Source organism: Haliotis rufescens, unplaced genomic scaffold, assembly GCF_023055435.1.
Source record: "Haliotis rufescens isolate VD_foot unplaced genomic scaffold, xgHalRufe1.0.p SCAF_13, whole genome shotgun sequence".
In the NCBI taxonomy this organism is placed as follows: domain Eukaryota; kingdom Metazoa; phylum Mollusca; class Gastropoda; order Lepetellida; family Haliotidae; genus Haliotis; species Haliotis rufescens.
In genome coordinates, this window is record NW_025963813.1 from 11,704,127 (window position 1) to 11,723,149 (window position 19,023).

At 42.1% G+C, this 19,023-nt stretch overlaps 1 protein-coding gene across 4 annotated transcripts in view; it reads left to right on the plus strand.

Moving 5' to 3' along the window:
• Nucleotides 1–18,766, plus strand: part of LOC124139092 — a 37,588-nt gene extending 18,822 nt beyond the window's left edge. For all 4 annotated transcript variants that reach the window (XM_048394187.1, XM_048394189.1, XM_048394190.1 and 1 more), the window contains exons 5-15: nucleotides 109–202; nucleotides 945–1,169; nucleotides 8,332–8,531; nucleotides 9,090–9,187; nucleotides 9,781–9,816; nucleotides 10,703–10,807; nucleotides 12,539–12,651; nucleotides 13,482–13,731; nucleotides 15,820–15,951; nucleotides 17,187–17,256; nucleotides 17,885–18,766. In XM_048394187.1, the coding sequence (XP_048250144.1) occupies nucleotides 109–202; nucleotides 945–1,169; nucleotides 8,332–8,531; nucleotides 9,090–9,187; nucleotides 9,781–9,816; nucleotides 10,703–10,807; nucleotides 12,539–12,651; nucleotides 13,482–13,731; nucleotides 15,820–15,951; nucleotides 17,187–17,256; nucleotides 17,885–18,042 (1,481 nt within the window). In that variant the 3' untranslated portion in view covers nucleotides 18,043–18,766. The remainder of the gene's footprint in view (nucleotides 1–108; nucleotides 203–944; nucleotides 1,170–8,331; nucleotides 8,532–9,089; nucleotides 9,188–9,780; nucleotides 9,817–10,702; nucleotides 10,808–12,538; nucleotides 12,652–13,481; nucleotides 13,732–15,819; nucleotides 15,952–17,186; nucleotides 17,257–17,884) is intronic.
• The last annotated feature ends 257 nt before the right edge of the window (nucleotides 18,767–19,023 follow it).

Here is a 19,023-nt window from a genome sequence, read left to right on the forward strand (position 1 = left end):
AGGCTCATTGTCGAGGTCAAGGTCGGGTCATAGGTTAGTCATGAGAGGGTCAGATGCATCGTCCACAACCCCATCCCATGTGAATTAACCTTTACTGTTTGGTTACAGGAAGTTTTTTCGGCGAAGAGTGCATCCTCGATAAAACGGGGAGTTACTGCACCGCCACAACGGCCTCGCATACGACCATCTTCAAGGTACACAAGTAAGTCTCTCTTAGTCGACGAACGTCTTGTCTTGTCTTGTCTTGTCTTGTTTTATAATCTTGTGTTAGATTGTTGTATTGGAAATGACATTGTCGTAACCAAGAAATAAGTTAAAACTATTATTTCCAAATTCCAATTTTCATGATAAAATTAATTGACCAAGACTTGATAGTATGATATGTTCAATCAGAAAATATTGAAATATCATCCACGGAATATTAATGGTTAATCTGATTCATAATGTCGGTGACTTTCTTTACGTGAAGCTATGTGAAAGGGTTTATATGAGTCTTCGCAGACCAAATAATGTATATGTTTAATTGGTTTTATGTGCCTCGGTACAGGTGACACGCTAATCCTAACGGTTTACTCGAAGTACCGATATAACCAGTGTTTCGACATAAAGGGAATACTATGAACTAACTTGATGCAGTAGGTACCCCAGTTCAAGTTCACGAGGCAGTCAGACAGATAATATAATACTCCGCATCATCAATTGTTTCAGTTTTAGAGCGATGTTCGCTTAACTCGAATAGAGGGTGGAAATACCGTGAAGCTTCGTAAAGTCCGTTTTTTTACTACGAATATAGTTTCAGACGATGAACTAGTGTGGTCGCGGCCTTATCTTTAGCTCCTATCTACACTCCGCTTGTCTCGCACTTCGGATAACTCGTTGTTTTACCGTATTGCTATACGGATATGTCGAACTGTCTTTCATACGTTTCTGGTCTCTTCCCACAGGTCAGCGTTTGAAATAGTCAGCAAAGATCACCTTCATAATCTCATAGAACAGCATCGTAATGAATACCCGGATGAGCACGATCTGCGTGAACGAGGCTACACTATACATACTTGGAATGACTTCAAACACAAGGCTGTCCGACAGTGTCTGGAAGAACGGGGGCACTTGAAGTACATGAACACACGCGACCCGCGCATTGTGCGCACAAGACCACCGACAGCATGGTATGTATACATGTGTATTCATTTACATTTGATACAGATAAAATAATATAATAATTATGAATAAACAGTCTCGGAATATATACCAAAACAGATCATACTGGGCGTAAAAGGTTTGGTTTTGGTTTGGTTTGTTGTTTTACGCCGCACTCAGCAATCTCCCAGCTATATGACGGCGGTCTGTAAATAATCGAGTCTGGATCAGACGATCCAGTGATTGACATCATGAACATCGATCCACGCAGTTGGGATCGATGACATGCATCAACCAAGTCAGCGAGCCTGACCACCCAATCCCGTTAGTCGCCTTTTAAGACAAGCATAGTCGCCTTTTACAGCAAGCATGGGTTGCTGAAGACCTATTCTACTCCGGATCTTCACGGGTCGGGCGTAAAAGGAAAATAGTAGCGACAATTATATGAATGTATCACATAATATGAGATATGACACCAGGTGTTCGCGAAAAGGGTAAGCACGTTCTGCTCGACCGGTAATACCCGCCACTCACATAATACGTTTAAGAGCTGGCTAATAGATTCGTGCCCGAACCAGGCAAACCAGTGCTCGATGGCATGAGCATCAGTTCATTCCAGAAATAAAAGTCAATGATTGGGACACATCCTGATTCTAGAAAAAGGAAACACAGGGAGCAAAAGAAAGCAGAGATAGAGGTTCATTGCGTAAAGGTGCAGATTCATTGTGAGAAGGTAAAGGTTTACTGTGTGAAGGTAAAGGTTTACTGTGTGAAGGTAAAGGTCCGGACCGTAAACCTTTACCTCCCCACAATGAACCTTTACCTTCACACAGTAAACCTTTACCTTCACACAGTAAACCTTTACCTTCACACAGTAAACCTTTACCTTCACACAGTAAACCTTTACCTTCACACACTGAACCTTTACCTTCATACAGTAAACCTTTACCTTCACACAGTAAACCTTTACCTTCACACAGTAATCCTTTACCTTCACACAATGATTCTTTACCTTCACACAAGGTTCATTGTACGAAGGTAAAGAATCATTGTGGGAGGTAAAGGTTCATTGTGGGGAGGTAAAGGTTTACTGTGTGCAGGTAAAGGTTTACTGTGTCAAGGTAAAGGTTTACTGTATGAAGGTAAAGGTTCAGTGTGTGAAGGTAAAGGTTTACTGTGTGAAGGTAAAGGTTTACTGTGTGAAGGTAAAGGTTTACTGTGTGAAGGTAAAGAATCATTGTGGGGAGGTAAAGAATCATTGTGTGAAGGTAAAGATTCGTTCTTTGTGTGGAAGTAAAGGTTCTTTGTGTGGAGGTAAAGGTTCTTTGTATGGAGGTAAAGGTTCTTTGTGTGGAGGTAAAGGTTTACTGTGTGAAGGTAAAGGTTTACTGTGTGAAGGTAAAGGTTCTTTGTGTGAAGGTAAAGGTTTACTGTGTGAAGGTAAAGGTTCTTTATGTGGAGGTAAAGGTTTACAGTGTGAAGGTAAAGGTTTACTGTGTGAAGGTAAAGGTTCAGTGTATGGAGGTAAAGGTTTACCGTGTGAAGGTAAAGGTTCAGTGTGTGGATGTAAAGGTTTACAGTGTGAAGGTAAAGGTTCGTTGTGTGAAGGTAGAGGTTTACTGTGTGAAAGTAAAGGTTCAGTGTGTGGATGTAAAGGTTTACAGTGTGAAAGTAAAGGTTTACTGTGTGAAAGTAAAGGTTCAGTGTGTGGATGTAAAGGTTTACTGCGTGAAGGTAAAGGTTTACTGTGTGAAGGTAAAGGTTTACTGTGTGAAGGTAAAGGTTCAGTGTGTGGATGTAAAGGTTTACAGTGTGAAAGTAAAGGTTTACTGTGTGAAGGTAAAAATTCATTGTGTGGAGTAAAGGTTTACTGTGTGAAGGTAAATGTTTACTGTGTGAAGGTAAAGGTTCTTTGTGTGGAGGTAAAGGTTTACTGTGTAGAGATAAAGGTTTACTGTGTGGAGGTAAAGGTTCTTTGTGTGGAGGTAAAGGTTCCTTGTGTGGAGGTAAAGGTTCTTTGTGTGGAGGTAAAGGTTCTTTGTGTGGAGGTAAAGGTTCTTTGTGTGGAGGTGAAGGTTTATTGCGTGAAGGTAAAGGTTTACTGTGTGAAGGTAAAGGTTCTTTGTGTGGAGGTAAAGGTTTACTGTGTGAAGGTTAAGGTTCTTTGTATGGAGGTAAAGGTTTACCGTGTGAAGGTAAAGGTTCAGTGTGTGGATGTAAAGGTTTACTGTGTGAAGGTAAAGGTTTACTGTGTGAAGGTAAAAATTCATTGTGTGGAGTAAAGGTTTACTGTGTGAAGTTTAAGGTTTACTGTGTGAAGGTAAAGGTTTACTGTGTGGAGGTAAAGGTTTACTGCGTGAAGGTAAAGGTTTACTGTGTGAAGGTAAAGGTTTACTGTGTGAAGGTAAAAATTCATTGTGTGGAGTAAAGGTTTACTGTGTGAAGGTTAAGGTTTACTGTGTGAAGGTAAAGGTTTACTGTGTGGAGGTAAAGGTTCTTGGTGTGGAGGTAAAGGTTCCTTGTGTGGAGGTAAAGGTTCTTTGTGTGGAGGTAAAGGTTTCTTGTGTGGAGGTAAAGGTTCTTTGTGTGGAGGTAAAGGTTCTTTGTGTGGAGGTAAAGGTTCTTTGTGTGGAGGTGAAGGTTTATTGTGTGAAGGTAAAGGTTTACTGTGTGAAGGTTAAGGTTCTTTGTGTGGAGGTAAAGGTTTACAGTGTGAAGGTAAAGGTTCGTTGTGTGAAGGTAAAGGTTTACTGTGTGAAGGTAAAAATTCATTGTGTGGAGTAAAGGTTTACTGTGTGAAGGTTAAGGTTTACTGTGTGAAGGTAAAGGTTTACTGTGTGAAGGTAAAAATTCATTGTGTGGAGTAAAGGTTTAATGTGTGAAGGTTAAGGTTTACTGTGTGAAGGTAAAGGTTTACTGTGTGAAGGTAAAGGTTTACTGTGTGAAGGTAAAAATTCATTGTGTGGAGTAAAGGTTTACTGTGTGGAGGTTAAGGTTTACTGTGTGAAGGTAAAGGTTTACTGTGTGGAGGTAAAGGTTTACTGTGTGAAGGTAAAGGTTTACTGTGTGAAGGTAAAGGTTCTCTGTGTGGAGGTAAAGGTTCCTTGTGTGGAGGTAAAGGTTCTTTGTGTGAAGGTAAAGGTTTACTGTGTGAAGGTTAAGGTTTACAGTGTGAAGGTAAAGGTTTACTGTGTGAAGGTAAAAATTCATTGTGTGGAGTAAAGGTTTACTGTGTGAAGGTTAAGGTTTACTGTGTGAAGGTAAAGGTTTACTGTGTGAAGGTAAAAATTCATTGTGTGGAGTAAAGGTTTAATGTGTGAAGGTTAAGGTTTACTGTGTGAAGGTAAAGGTTTACTGTGTGAAGGTAAAGGTTTACTGTGTGAAGGTAAAAATTCATTGTGTGGAGTAAAGGTTTACTGTGTGGAGGTTAAGGTTTACTGTGTGAAGGTAAAGGTTTACTGTGTGAAGGTAAAGGTTCTTTGTGTGAAGGTAAAGGTTTACTGTGTGAAGGTAAAGGTTTACTGTGTGAAGGTAAAGGTTCTTTGTGTGGAGGTAAAGGTTTACTGTGGGAAGGTAAAGGTTCTTTGTGTGAAGGTAAAGGTTCTTTGTGTGGAGGTAAAGGTTTACTGTGTGGAGGTAAAGGTTCTTTGTGTGGAGGTAAAGGTTTACTGTGTGGAGGTTAAGGTTTACTGTGTGAAGGTTAAGGTTCTTTGTGTGGAGGTAAAGGTTTACTGTGTGAAGGTAAAGGTTTACTGTGTGAAGGTAAAGGTTTACTGTGTGAAGGTAAAGATTCTTTGTGTGGAGGTAAAGGTTCCTTGTGTGGAGGTAAAGGTTCTTTGTGTGGAGGTAAAGGTTTCTTGTGTGGAGGTAAAGGTTCTTTGTGTGGAGGTAAAGGTTCTTTGTGTGGAGGTAAAGGTTCTTTGTGTGGAGGTGAAGGTTTATTGTGTGAAGGTAAAGGTTTACTGTGTGAAGGTAAAGGTTCTTTGTGTGGAGGTAAAGGTTTACTGTGTGAAGGTTAAGGTTCTTTGTGTGGAGGTAAAGGTTTACAGTGTGAAGGTAAAGGTTCGTTGTGTGAAGGTAAAGGTTTACTGTGTGAAGGTAGTGGTTCAGTGTATGGAGGTAAAGGTTTACCGTGTGAAGATAAAGGTTCAGTGTGTGGATGTAAAGGTTTACAGTGTGAAGGTAAAGGTTTACTGTGTGAAGGTAAAAAATCATTGTGTGGAGTAAAGGTTTACTGTGTGAAGGTTAAGGGTTTACTGTGTGAAGGTAAAGGTTTACTGTGTGGAGGTAAAGGTTTACTGTGTGAAGGTAAAGGTTTACTGTGTGAAGGTAAAAATTCATTGTGTGGAGTAAAGGTTTACTGTGTGAAGGTTAAGGTTTACTGTGTGAAGGTAAAGGTTTACTGTGTGGAGGTAAAGGTTTACTGTGTGAAGGTAAAGGTTCTTTGTGTGGAGGTAAAGGTTCCTTGTGTGGAGGTAAAGGTTCTTTGTGTGAAGGTAAAGGTTTACTGTGTGAAGGTTAAGGTTTACAGTGTGAAGGTAAAGGTTTACTGTGTGAAGGTAAAAATTCATTGTGTGGAGTAAAGGTTTACTGTGTGAAGGTTAAGGTTTACTGTGTGAAGGTAAAGGTTTACTGTGTGAAGGTAAAAATTCATTGTGTGGAGTAAAGGTTTAATGTGTGAAGGTTAAGGTTTACTGTGTGAAGGTAAAGGTTTACTGTGTGAAGGTAAAGGTTTACTGTGTGAAGGTAAAAATTCATTGTGTGGAGTAAAGGTTTACTGTGTGGAGGTAAAGGTTTACTGTGTGAAGGTAAAGGTTTACTGTGTGAAGGTAAAGGTTCTCTGTGTGGAGGTAAAGGTTCCTTGTGTGGAGGTAAAGGTTCTTTGTGTGAAGGTAAAGGTTTACTGTGTGAAGGTTAAGGTTTACAGTGTGAAGGTAAAGGTTTACTGTGTGAAGGTAAAAATTCATTGTGTGGAGTAAAGGTTTACTGTGTGAAGGTTAAGGTTTACTGTGTGAAGGTAAAGGTTTACTGTGTGAAGGTAAAAATTCATTGTGTGGAGTAAAGGTTTAATGTGTGAAGGTTAAGGTTTACTGTGTGAAGGTAAAGGTTTACTGTGTGAAGGTAAAGGTTTACTGTGTGAAGGTAAAAATTCATTGTGTGGAGTAAAGGTTTACTGTGTGGAGGTTAAGGTTTACTGTGTGAAGGTAAAGGTTTACTGTGTGAAGGTAAAGGTTCTTTGTGTGAAGGTAAAGGTTTACTGTGTGAAGGTAAAGGTTTACTGTGTGAAGGTAAAGGTTCTTTGTGTGGAGGTAAAGGTTTACTGTGGGAAGGTAAAGGTTCTTTGTGTGAAGGTAAAGGTTCTTTGTGTGGAGGTAAAGGTTTACTGTGTGGAGGTAAAGGTTCTTTGTGTGGAGGTAAAGGTTCTTTGTGTGGAGGTTAAGGTTTACTGTGTGAAGGTTAAGGTTCTTTGTGTGGAGGTAAAGGTTTACTGTGTGAAGGTAAAGGTTTACTGTGTGAAGGTAAAGGTTTACTGTGTGAAGGTAAAGGTTCTTTGTGTGGAGGTAAAGGTTTACAGTGTGAAGGTAAAGGTTCTTTGTGTGGAGGTAAAGGTTTACTGTGTGAAGATAAAGGTTCTTTGTGTGGAGATAAAGGTTTACTGTGTGAAGATAAAGGTTCTTTGTGTGAAGGTAAAAGTTTACTGTGTGAAGGTAAAGATTCTTTGTGTGGAGGTAAAGGTTTACTGTGTGAAGGTAAAGGTTTACTGTGTGAAGGTAAAGGTTCTTTGTGTGGAGGTAAAGGTTTACTGTGTGAAGGTAAGGGATCTTTGTGTGGAGGTAAAGCTTCTCTGTGGGGAGGTAAAGGTTTACTGTGTGAAGGTAAAGGTTCTTTGTGTAGAGGTAAAGGTTTACTGTGTGAAAGTAAACGTTCATTGTGTGAAGATAAAGTTTTATTTTGTGAAGGTAAAGGTTCATTTTGGGGCGATAAAGGTTTATATTGGGGCGGTAAAGGTCCATTGTGTGAAGGTAAAGGTTTACTGTGTGAAGGTTAAGGTTTACTGTGGGGAGGTCAAGGTTCTTTGTGGGGAGGTAAAGGTCTACTGTGTGAAGGTAAAGGTTCATTATGGGAAAGTAACATTTCATTAAGAGTATGGAAAGGTTCACTATGCTGAGGCCAAGGTTGATTAATTGGAGGTAGAGATTCATTGTGGGGAGGTAAAGATAGTCACCACACTATCACAGTGCTATTGTAATAGTGGATGGTCCCTCGAGTGTCACAGTTGTAGGGCCGTGGATGAGTTACCTTTTGGCAAGAAATCATGCAAGATAATGAATTAACATTAAAAATACCTGCACATTCCCCCCAAAGTAGCATGGTTCTGACAAGGCAGCCTTTCTAATACTGTACTAAATCACAATTCAACACATGTCACTTCCACGTTGACAGCAATATGCGACTTCAAGCAAACTACACAATGGTATTATAATATATATCACATGCAATATACACCTCCAGTAGATTAACACCTGTGGTGTCAATGGCATCCGATACCTCAATGCGGGGGACTATTGACATACTCACTGTGTGTTAATATCAGTTAATACCACCCTCGCTGTGTGATAATGATTGTATGACCTTTCATGGCAGATGTGTTTATTACTTCTTGGTGTTTGTCAACATGATATGTACACATGTTTATTTCACTCCATTTTGGGCTGGTTTTGATGTGACATTTGGACTTCAAGGAGGTCATTGAGTGCATTTACGGGTTAATGGCCAATGTTTGATTCAGAATTCTTTGAAAGGGGCAAATTAAACAGCTGTAATAATTGTAAATTTTAAAATCTCTTTTTCTGTATTGGATAATAATCATATTAATATTAATATGATTATTATCCAATACTAAAATGATGTTAATGTTAATTATTTTAACTGCGGGTAGTATGTTCACTCTCCTTTTACAAAATCCGTTATTCACCTCTGAAACGTGAATATGAAATGAGTCTTGTCACATCTGTAAATAACAAAGTCGGATATGGCAATATATCTGATATATCGAGGGCATTTGTGATTCTTGAGCCGTGGAATTCAAAGGTTATGATTCAAGAAATCCCATATATAACGAAATGATCACCGGTTTTGTGAAGTCACTTTCACCCGGAGTTGAATGTGTGTTTATTCATATCATTTTAGTGAGAGGAACAAAGAAAACATGTATCGGTTCATGGTGAAAGGTGGACGATATGAGCCAATGCGCGTGCGTGAAATCTCAGCTCATACTACTTCCGGTTCATCTTCACGCGGACCTTCCCGCCCTCGCACTGCCATCGGCCTCCGCCACAGCACACCCCTCTCCAACCGGAGCGCCGACACACGAGATAAAGACCCCACGGGTAGTTTATTATTTCTTCTTACATCCTTGTCTCATAGTCCATTATCATATAAATGTGTTTTGGGTAATTATATAGGTGATTATTTTGATATTACAGGTGATCTTCTTGGTCATAAAAAAAACATTACTACGTTTTCCTCACTTCAAAATACCTTTCGGATGGGCTGACAATTTAAGATAAGGGTTGCCAAAGATGAATTTCAGATCCAAGGCATACAGGCAAAAGTTTAAATATAGTGAGTGAGTGAGTATGGTTTTACGCCGCTTTTAGCAAAATTCCAGCAATATCACGGCGGGGGACACCGGAAATGGGCTTCACACATTGTTCCCATGTCGGGAATCGAACCCGGGTGGTCGGCGTGACGAGCGAACGCTTTGACCACTAGGCTACCCGACTGCCCAGTTTAAATATATGTCTCTAATTGCGGCAATTTTGAAACAAATGGACGAGGGAGTGTTCATTGTGGCCTAGGTCAAATGAAGATGGAATCGGATTCTAAAGTGTTCTTTGCTCCTGCACATTAAGTTGCCAAGTATTTCAGTAGAAACTACGTTGTAGATGACGACCCTGAGACTGTGGACAGCCTGCGACTGAGTGGATCCATCACGCAGATGCCCTCTGACATGGCACGTGTTCTCGCAAAGCATGTCGGGAAGGTGGGTACTTCCGCTTTGCTGCTGTGTTGACAACATAACCCGTCCACACACAGTACCAGAACGGCGTTTTACACGAGTGTTAAGTCTGTTCGCTTATAGTAAACTTCGGTTATAACGAACTCAAAGGGACCACTAATTTCGTTCGTAATAACCGTAGTTCGTTATAAGTATATTTACAGCATATATACAACAAATGGCAAAAAATGGGACTAAAAAATAAGTTCGTTATATCGGTCAGTTCGTTATAAGCGTGTTCGTTATAAACGTAGTTTACTGTATTCCAATTTTAAAAAACCCGTCAAGCTGGTCAATGTGGAAGGAAAGTATAAGACTAAGACTACTTTTCCTATATTTCATCCGACCGACAATACATTTCTGAAATCATTTTTCTTTCCACTACCAACACCATATAGCAAAACATATAAACATTCTCAGCACAGATTAGTGATGAATACGTCATTCAGTGGTGCTATTGATAAGATTTTATATGAACAAGTTTCTGTCGTTAAATATATCCTTACATATGACATTTAAATGTTGATATTGTTGGTACAAACTTGACTGCTACAAGATACTTGTATTTCCACTTTCAGCAAATGTCAAAGGACCAGATTCAGCAGATACTACGGGTATGTACCCTCCACTAAATGTCGCCATATGGAGCTGAGGTGAAATGGGGTTGAACGTCGCGTTCAAGATCATTGCACTCATATAGCTACGTGTGTGTGCCCTAGCCTATTGAGATACAATTCCTCAGTTTAATGGTACCCACACACTAAACTGACTCCGAGCCGACCAGCCCTTGTCCTGTCTCCTAAATGCCGAGCACCATCTTTTCATCAAGTACCATCATTTGACGTCTTTTGGTATGACGCGACCAGAGACCGAACCCCAGACCTTCCGCCCTCCGGGTAGACGCTCTGTCCACGAGACCAAGGAGGCGGTACACCATATGGAACTAATATGTAGAACATGAACACGTTCCTCGGTCTGTTTCGTAAATGAATCGGGGAAAACAAGAATGATTCCAAAGGGGGGTTGTATCGGCTTTTGATGGTCCAGCTTGTTTCATTCAAATCTTACTCATATTTTACGGGTATATTTCATGTATACCAAACCTGCAGTTAGGTATCACACAAGGGAACAATTACATCCTAGATCTAGATTGGAAATAAGCATTGTATCTCTTTGAATGTGAAGTTTGACTTGAGCTAATTTAAAAACATGAAACATGTCCATAATTACAGGAAATATCTACGAAAAGCAGATTGTACGATTCCGACTGTATCCTAAACATGTGTATATGAATCACTATCAAATAGTGATGATATCAGGTGTTCGCGAAAAGGTGAACGTATCCCGCTCATAAGGTGGCACCCGTCACAGACAGGCCCTTGAGGTTATTCAAATGTCCCCGAACAATAACGGATGCACGAGAATTGTCTGTCAGCGGTTTTTTTTGTGCATGGCATTGTAGCTTCGACATTTCTACACAGCACTGACTGTTGTTCACAGGAGGGAGACTGCAGAGAGCTACTGAAACTCTTGGATGAGAGCAGTGAAGTGGGGAGACAACTCCGTATGGCCATGGAAGCACCTTCGGGAAAAGAGGGATTTACAGTAAGACACATTTATGCTTTGGTTTCTGCGTGAGTTAGACAGTTGTTGTTTCTTTTGCCGCATTTATCAATGTTTTAGCCGTATCACGGTGTGGAACACCAGAGTGAGTATGGTTTTACACCGCTTTTAGCAATTTTCCAGCAATATCACGGAGGGGGACACCAGGGCCCACTTTCACAAAGCGATCTTAGCGCTAAGACTATTGTTAGCGTATGTTAAAGTATGGGAGTTACGATAATCTTAGCGCTAAGATCGCTTTGTGCAAGTGGGCCCAGAAGTTGACTTCGCGCATTGTACACGAGGGAATCGAACCGCATCTTCAGCGTGACGAGCTAACGTTGCGCCATATCCTCCATTGTGTTTTGTGTGGAAAGAAACGACTATTCTTGATTTCACAATGAGTACGGGATTAATCTAAAATATTACCAGTTTACGCAATGATTAACCGTTTAAAGCTTTATTAATCCATTTATGTTACTATTACTATCGTGTATACATATACCTATGCCTAAATTCTTCTGAATATGTTCTGAATAAGTACCATGGCTACCACTGAAACTGTTTTTGTGAGAATGAATGGATGAGTTTGGTTTAACGCCGCTTCAAACAGTATTACAATTATTTCACGTCAAGTCAGCTTGATGTGGGAAGAAAGCCTGAAGTGATGCAGATCTCTCAGACGCTTCTCCTTTGAAATTAAAGGTGACTATGCTTGTGGTAAGAGGCGACTAACGAGATCGGGTGGTCAGGCTCGATGACTTGGTTGATGCATGTCATGGTATTCCAATTGCGTGGATCGATGCTCATGACGTCCGTCGCTGGATTGTCTGCTCCAGACTCGATTATTTACAGACCGCCGTCATGTGGCTGGAATATTGCTGAGAGCGGGTGAAACAAGCAACCAACCACCCTTTGAAGTCCGCGAGCTCGAGTATGTTAACAATCCAAAACTTACTATTAATGCAAATCTGGAATTCGAATCCACCAGCATAGGATGTTGGCGTGCAAGAAAGCACAACTCTCAATAGCGCCTAACATCCACAGGGGAACATTTTGAGACACGTTTTGGCAAACAAAGAATTCGTAGCATGACTGTGTCAGGTATGCCCTGTCGGTGTTTTGTAATATAAATCGTGAGTTGAAGCTAGACTTACGCTAAATCTTTGATACTTTTGAGTGAGTGAGTTGAGTTTAACGCCGCTTTTAACAGTATTCCAGTTATATCACGTCGTGTCAGCTTAATGTGGGAGGAAAGCCCGGAGTGATGCAGGTCTCAGACGTTTACCACTTCGGTGAAACCCACGAGCACGGGTATGGTGCTGACAAACCTAGAAACATAATCGGGGCGAACCGGGATTCGAGCCCACAATCATAGGTTTCTGGCGTGCCCAAGGGACGCAACTCTGCACAACGAATCGCGGCGCCTTAGACAACTGGGCCACCCGTGCCCCCCTGATACTTTTGATATAAACAAAAAACTCCATTGAAATTGAAAAGGAAACCATTGAGATGGGAGATTCAGGAACCAAAACCTGAGGAAAATCTCGACTTGCTTCTTTTAGTAATCTGCATTACAGATAGGGCTGGGCGGAAGGGAAAATAGTATGGTTCAGAGACTGTGAGACAGACAAAGTTGTAGCGCTCATAAGAAGCTGGTTAATGTGACATAGGGGAGGTAACTCTTGTTGTTGTCTGTGAGGTTTCAATCACTATCCCCCTCAATCTCTGTAGAAGACAACGGTTTTGATGACGATGAAGACGGATGACATCGTGCGGAAGGCGAAAGAAATGGCCGAGAGCAAGGGCGATAACCGCAGCAATGACATAGACGACGACGGCCAAGAGTAAGTTAAAATGAATGCAAACAGTTTATTTGATGATGCTCGTTTTTCACACCATATTTTGTCAGTATTCATAGCTGGTTGGTAAACTAATTTGGACCCACGAAGTATGAGCTGGTTCGGAGAGTCACTTCGTGTTCATTGTGTCAAGCTGTAAAAGTGGATTAATTATTTTTATCATATATTGTTATAAAATTCTTAAACCATGACATTCCTGGGATTAAACAAAGGTTAGCTCTAGCAGAACAGTTGCTGTAAGAGTTGCTATCGGAAATGCTCGCGAAAACAGTCCACCCGTACTCATCACATCTTCCCGAGACAAGGGAGTTAACTCATCATCAAGCTTTCGTAGTGCCTACACAACCAGAAGTGTGGGAGAAGGATTAATCCCAGAACCTGATTCACAGTATGAGTGAGTGAGTGAGTGAGTATGGTTTTACGCCGTTTTTAGCAATGTTCCAGCAATATCACGGCGGGGGACACCAGAAATGGGCTTCACACATTGTACCCATGTCGGGAATCGAACCCGGGTCTTCGGCGTGACGAGCGAACGCTTTAACCACTAGGCTACCTGACCGCCCCTGATTCACAGTATGATGGATAGGTTTATCTCTGTGAGAGCTTGTAGAAATGTATTTTAGGTTATAAGATAATTGAAAAGTGAATGTGTGAGTTGGGTTTGCGAAGCTGTTAACACTATTTCAGGAGGGGGGCTTCACTTATCCGTGCTACCTTGGGAACCTGAATACTGAACTTCCGAATGGCAAACGAATGTTTTATCCACGGGATTCCTCCCCATCTTCTCCACAGAACAACCTTGCTTCGTGTTTCAGATGGAACACTGTCCTCCACGAAGAAAACAAACACGCCAAAGCCCAGATAGCAGCAGACAGATTCCGAGTTGCGCATCTCTCACGGAAGATGAAAGCCCTTACGAAGAGACGGGAAACTCTCAGACAGAAGCTTGCTCCCAAGCAGACGACAGAACCGCCGCCACCGCCGCCGCCACCACCCAAGACGTTCATCCTGGACAAGATCCAGCAGGATTACCAGGGTCTCCATCCAGAGGAAGCCAAGAAGAAGGTAACACTAAACTCGGAGAGTGACGTCCAGTGAGTCAGTAAATTTGGTTTGGGAGGAATATCCAAAAGTCTTAGACAATGACCTTGCTTATGATCATGCAACGCACGAGTGAGTGAGTGAGTTGGGTTTAACGTCGCTTTTAACATTATTCCAGTTATATCACGGCGTGTCAGCTTAATGTGGGAGGAAAGCCCGAAGTGATGCAGGTCTCAGACGTTTACCACTTCGGTGAAACCCACGAGCACGGGTATGGTGCTGACAAACCTAGAAACATTATCGGGGCGAACCGGGATTCGAACCCACAATCATAGGTTTCTGGCGTGCCCAAGGGACGCAACTCTGCACAGCGAATCGCGGCGCCTTAGACGACTGGGCTCCCCGTGCCCCCTGCAACGCGCGATCAGCAGATACTGGTACGCCTAAGGTGAGGCGCCAAGTGAGTGAGTGAGTGAGTATGGTTTTACGCCGCTTTTAGCAATATTCCAGCAATATCACGGCGGGGGACACCAGAAATGGGCTTCACACATTGTACCCATGTCGGGAATCGAACCCGGGTCTTCGGCGTGACGAGCCAACGCTTTAACCACTAGGCTACCCGACCGCCCCGTGAGGCGCCAAGACGCCCAGAGAGGCGAAGTTAGAGGATATGCTCCACTTCAGTGAAAGCAAAGTTGTAAATAAAGGAGTATTTTGGGGGTCGGAAGGTCAATATGTCAAGGGGGTTTTAAATATCCAACACGGACGTCACAGTTTGCAAATCACCAGTATCACGTATCTTTATAATAAACTGGAATATCAGGATTTCAAGCTCCATACAAGGATGCGATGCCTTCTTTCTTAATTAACTCTTGACTCACGTCCCCAATATGCTCAGATAGGGTTTCCCAGTGATTCGCCCTGATTCTGTAAACAAACATTGCTGCAAGTTCTTTAGCACTATCATTCGTGACCAACTCGTGTTATTCCGGGACAAGCCGAATAGCGACTCGTGCCCCTCTCATGGCCATTTTGCGACCGGGTTCCGTCTAAGCGCAAACGGGCATACCTAAAACAGATGCAATTTAAAGCACATCGGGACATGCGGAATTATACAGTATGATTGACCACATTTAACTGTATCTTTGGTATATTTGTAGATGCAAGACGTATGTTAAATCAAAAACTATTTCTGAGGGATTCTTTGACGAAGAACTTGAAATCATACGCGCATTCTGATTGGTTTGTCGTATTTTCGCACATAACATTCATCGATAAGGGGACGAGTCTTCTTGCAGGTAACGGAAAGGGGCGAGTGGTGACGAATGTAGCACCATGTGATAAACTTTGGTCAATTCACTCAGGCGCTGTATTCATACGCGGTTTCTAAATCTACTTTTTTGACTGAAATTACTTCTAAAACACCTATTATTCTAAGAATGACGTTATGATAAAGACATTATTTCACTCGTGTGATAAAGGCTCGCATAATACAAATTGTGTTCTTAATATGTGATGTTTATGGCACAGAAACACGAGAGAGTCGGCTGATTCCCTTTATTTATCACCTATTAAACCCACGAGGACGAGTAAGGCCCTAATAGTGCAGGGTTCATTATCGGAGTGAATCTCAAACGTGAAATATTGGATCCCATATAGGCGGATCGACCCTCGCCCACCTTTTTGAAACCCATATGTAGTATTTGTACACAATACCCCCCTACCCCATTAGAAGAGTGAGTGAGCTGGGTTTAACGCCGCTTTTAACAGTATTCCGGTTATATCGCGGCGTATCAGCTTAATGTGGGAGGAAAGCCCGAAGTGATGCAGGTCTGAGACGTTTACCACATCGGTAAAACCCACGAGCCCGGGTATGGTGCTACAAACCTAGAAACATAATCGGGGCGAACCGGGAATCGAACCCACAATCATAGGTTCTGGTGTGCCTAAGGGACGCAACTCTGCACAGCGAATCGCGGCGCCTAAGACGACTGGGCCACCCGTGCCCCGAAGGGCAGAAGAAGACTGTTCCTGTGGTAAAAGCAGTGTCACGTGTAACGCATCGAAGTACATGTAAGTTATGGAGACTCAATTCGTGCTTCTCATTGGCAGACCCAAACAATAGGACTGACCGCCCTCTTCCTAGCACGGAACCTATCTAGGAGACACCGCCAGTCTTCCGATACAAGCTTACTTCAAGAATCCGGTGAGCGCAGGAACGAGGCTGTTGAAACGCTTGCAACGGTATGAAATCCACATATGTTCTTACAAGTTAAAGTGACGTATATTTCAGTTCTTTGTTTGTCAGTGCACTTTACAATATTCCAGGCTGTAAACAATCAGACAATCCAGTGATCGATATTATGAGCGACGTCCCACGACATCTGAGGACATCCAATTACGGGTCACGTCAGAACGACCTTTCCGGAACTTTGACCGACCAATGAAATGCTTACAATAAGTGGACATTAGCCAATCAGAAAGCAGCTTCCTCGAGCCTTACGGACTAGTTTCAAACTGGCGACTTCCATTCCAGACGATTCTTTGAATAATATTTTTATAAGGTATCTGTTCAAAATTCGAAAAAATTGAAATGTCTGGTAGGTGTCCGAAACCATACGGCAGTATTCCCCACGGGCTGTGGACAGTCGCTTCCATTGCTGCATCCGTGGGCTGTTGGTAGAGCGTCCGCCCGGAGAGCGGAAGGTCCGGGGTTCGATCCCTGGCCGCGTCATACCAAAAGACGTTAAAAGATGGTTCTTGTTGTTACCCTGTCTGGCGCTCGGCATTAAGGGACTTGTTGTTACCCTGTCTGGCGCTCGGTATTAAAGGACTAAAACAAGGACGTGTTAACCTTTTCCAGGTTGCATGATGAGAAAACCCATTCCAATTGTCACTTTTCTGATCTGGTAAGCTACGCTCTGAAAGGTTGTTCTGACGAGACCCGTAATTGGATGTCCTCAGATCCTCGTTTAGAGGTAGCGAACTAAGATCTGATTTTAAAGAGATTCATGATATGTTCGGAATTTTACAAGGGACTCTGTTTTTAGCAGACATTTCTTATGATTATGAAAAGGGTTTTGTCGCTTTTATTTCGATAGTCATAGCGCTAAGATCGCTTTGTAGAACGGGGCCCTGGTTCTTAACCTAACTGTAGAATGTGTTACAGTAGACTACGGTTAAAACGAACACGCTTATAACGAACTGACGGATATAACGAACTTACTTTTTGGTCCCGACTATTTGCTGTAGTTATGCTGTATATATACTTATAACGAACTACGGTTATAACGAACTACAATTAGTAGTCCCTTTGAGTTCGTTATAACCGTAGTTTACTGTACGTTGCCTGTTCACCTATGCCCACCATATGACTACACTGACTGAATTAAGTACCAGTCTATTTGATATAAACGAAGGCAAAAGTAATAGTAGACACTTTTACAACTGCCACTTACATGCTGATTTTATTTGTACAGCATGACAACAAACGGCCGATCAGCGCCCCAACATCCATGATGAACCTTACAAGGCACACAGCAGTGCGCGGTGGGTGATGCGCGTGAGACTGTCTAAAGCTGCTTAAAACACAACTTCAGCTATATCACGGCATGTCAACTTACTGTAGGGAGAAACTCAAAAGTGACTTAGATCTTAGACGTATACTGTTTTTTGTAAACCACACGAATCTTGTATTCAAACCCACGCAGAGCGGTTCCTGATGCGACGATGGACACAATCCGGCAGAGTGAGTGAGTGAGTGAGTGAGTATGGTTTTACGCCGCGTTTAGCAATATTCCAGCAATATCACGGCGGGGGACACCAGAAATGGGCTTCACACATTGTACCCATGTCGGGAATCGAACCCGGGTCTTCGGCGTGACGAGCGAACGCTTCAACCACTAGGCTACCCGACCGCCCCCAACCCGGCAGAGAGAAATGCACGACTTTAGCCTTTGATGATGACATGAATACAATTTACTTTGTGTCAGAATTCGAAATGGTAATGGAAATTTAAAAAATTGGAAGTTTAACTTACCCCTTGATATATGTCCATCATGTTCACAAAAAATGTGAAATGGTACTAATTTATTTTGAGTAGATCATACAAGAAGCAATGGTCAGGAATCATTTGGATAAATATCTATGTTTGCAGCAGTTGGTGTTCTCATTCCAGATCTCAAGATCAAGACCAAACCAGACACAAAGGGGAGACAATCCGGCCTGACACGTGATCAGCTCAAACCTCCAATGGTGGTCCGAAAAATCAAAACAGAACAAACAAAAATAGCACCTCGTCCTGCGCTGCCTAGACCGAGACAGTTCCTGTCCTAGCACGTTCATACCCGGATGTAGACTATTCCTTGAGGAAATGATGGTTGTGTTTTGCCATTTAACCCCCTTTGACACCACTGCCTGAATAGAGTGTGGCCTCAGGGTACCTTAACGCTTTGCTACAGCAACATCGTCGATCTACGTCATTACACAGTGGCCAGTCAGATTAACAGAGTCCAGTTAAACAGGGTCCAGTTAAACAGGGACGAGACGATTTATAATGATTTATAAAGGCAGCCTCGGCCAAAATCCCGAAGACACTTCTTTATAGATGAAATCACAATCTGGAGACTTGTCGAGTGTGTGTGAAATGGGGAAGAAGCAATGTCTGCTCAACTAGAGTCAATATGGCAGTCCCAGTCTAATCTATGGAGAGGAGCCCACCTTTAAGATCAAACCGCCATCGGGACTGAAGTCGAGTGTGTGGTCTCGTCACAAGAGGTTATCTCATCTTGGCTTTCACAAACTCCATAAGCGAATCACCAGCTACGTTAACATTGATGCCAGGGGCATAATTTCCGTGTCTATCAGACAATCAACGAGGGGATGGATTAAAATTACTCATCCTAAACTTAATATAAAAGCGAAATACGGATGACAATTGTGTCATGGAGAATTAACGTAAATGTGTCCCATGTGGAGTAATTCAAACTTGGACTGTTTCCAGGTCAAGTCACAAGTTGTAGACAATATGTGAAAATAAAACATAATAATCTCAGAAACAGCGTCAACAAATGTAGTGATTCTTCAAATGAATTTTTGTTTTCATTAGGATGTTCTTTAAAGTTCAAGACATATTTATAGCTACTCTCTGACATCAAATAAACCACACTACACAGTCAAATACAGACACACTCTCCTCACTTGATTGCTGATGTTCAGATCACTTTGAGGTGAGGTGAGGTGAAATGGGGTTTAACGTCGCTTCCAAGATTATTGCACTTATATAGCGACGTGCATGTGTTTGTGTGGCTGCTTGTA